The sequence below is a fragment of the Elephantulus edwardii genome, unplaced genomic scaffold (genome assembly GCF_000299155.1).
Source record: "Elephantulus edwardii isolate Elephantulus edwardi_28Jun2011 unplaced genomic scaffold, EleEdw1.0 scaffold00088, whole genome shotgun sequence".
Lineage (NCBI taxonomy): Eukaryota > Metazoa > Chordata > Mammalia > Macroscelidea > Macroscelididae > Elephantulus > Elephantulus edwardii.
The window spans coordinates 6922483-6924028 of NW_006399838.1; the positions used below are offsets into that span (position 1 = coordinate 6922483).

Below are 1546 nucleotides of genomic sequence, written 5' to 3' on the forward strand. Positions count from 1 at the left end.
CCATTCTGCTTTCCACAGGGGTTGCACCATTTTACACTCCCACCATATGTTGTTCCTTTTGATGTCATCCCACATGATTCTAATATTTTCATTTTCTTTATGTCTCAACTCTGATTTTTCTTCTAGTATATTTCTATTGAGGCTCTGGTCCTCCAGTTCACTGACTCTCTGTTCTATTTCTATGTTTTTGTTCTAAAAGTGTTTTTTACACTTCTGCCATTTTGGTCCTAATATTCTGAATTGCATTTTCATGCTTTTCTATTGTTTCTAGTACCTTATCGGCTATACCCTTTCTGTCCTGTGATGATTTTTAAAGTTCTGTACCTCTTTACCAATACTATCAACTCTTTCTTTCATATTTTTCATTTTCTTCCATAAGTGTCCAAGTTGATCCTCATCCATATATTTTTCTGGGTCAGGGTCTCTTGGGAATGTGCTCTCTTAATGGCTTCTATTGTTTCTTCCATCATTTTCAACTTCTGTAGCTGTTCAAGTAACTCCACATCAACACATTTCTTCTGGTTCTCTTTATCGAGGGTATTCATTTGGGTGGCTTTTTTAGGAGAAGCATTATTTTGTCTTTTTCATAATGACTGAGGCAGACTGCTGTTTTCTTGACATTATGCAAGTCTTTTGTTAGTAGATGTTACCTGAGTATTGGTGATCCCCTCCTGTCTTCCTGAAATGGGATGACTGTTGACCTCCAGAAACTGTGGACCTACCTGACCTATTCTGCTTGAGCTTATGAAATCCCATGTGATGTAGCTAGACAGCCATATTCAAGGCCAAAGTACCTCTCTTCTCTACTCTATGAGACAGTTCATTGGCAGGTCCTTGACGTCATTCTTATAATAATTGAAGGGGACGTCTTGACGGGATTTTGTATGTTGATTATTCACCCCCTCCTTTTTTTGCCCAAGGGCTACAGACCCTTGGGCCCTTAGCTGCAAAAGGAATCAGGCAAGTACAGTGGTTGGGAGGTGGAGAGTGAGTGGTAGGTGTTTCCCACATTCGCAGGAGATTGGCTGATCTCTCTGCAGGGCCCCACCCTGGTTCCAGGAGCTGAGATGTGTGTAAATCTCTCTCTCACCTGAAAAAGCAAACAGCCCTTTGATCCAATTTGGTGCCTCAATTTATCATCTTCGCTTTTCAAAATTTCAGAATCAGAGCTTTGCAAGGAGCAAACATTCTGTCATTAATTGGAGCCCTGTTGATGGGATTTTCAAAACTGGGACCATCTCACATTCTTATCATTTCAGGAAGAAGTGTATCAGGACTCTACTGTGGTAAGTCTTACATACAAACACACAATCTTTGAAAATTTTTCTAAAGGAGGATGCAGTGGGATTTTCTAAATTTAAAATAGACTCATAAAAAGGACAAGAATAAGACAAATTCCTAAGAGAAGTTTGCAGTAAGTGGGAATTATTCTTGTCCATGGCAATGATATCCTTTCTGATTTTACAGTCTCAAATTAGCTTTGGTCAGCTAGTGGTAAGGAGTTGCACTGCCAACCCAAAGGCACAAGGTTCTAATCCACCAGCTA

General features: G+C 39.8%; 1 protein-coding gene across 1 annotated transcript in view; it reads left to right on the plus strand.

Moving 5' to 3' along the window:
• Positions 1 to 1546, plus strand: part of SLC2A2 (solute carrier family 2 (facilitated glucose transporter), member 2) — a 51716-nt gene that overhangs the window by 27242 nt on the left and 22928 nt on the right. Inside the window, exon 4 of the mRNA XM_006890383.1 lies at positions 1162 to 1286. Coding sequence (XP_006890445.1) covers positions 1162 to 1286 — 125 coding nt within the window. The remainder of the gene's footprint in view (positions 1 to 1161; positions 1287 to 1546) is intronic.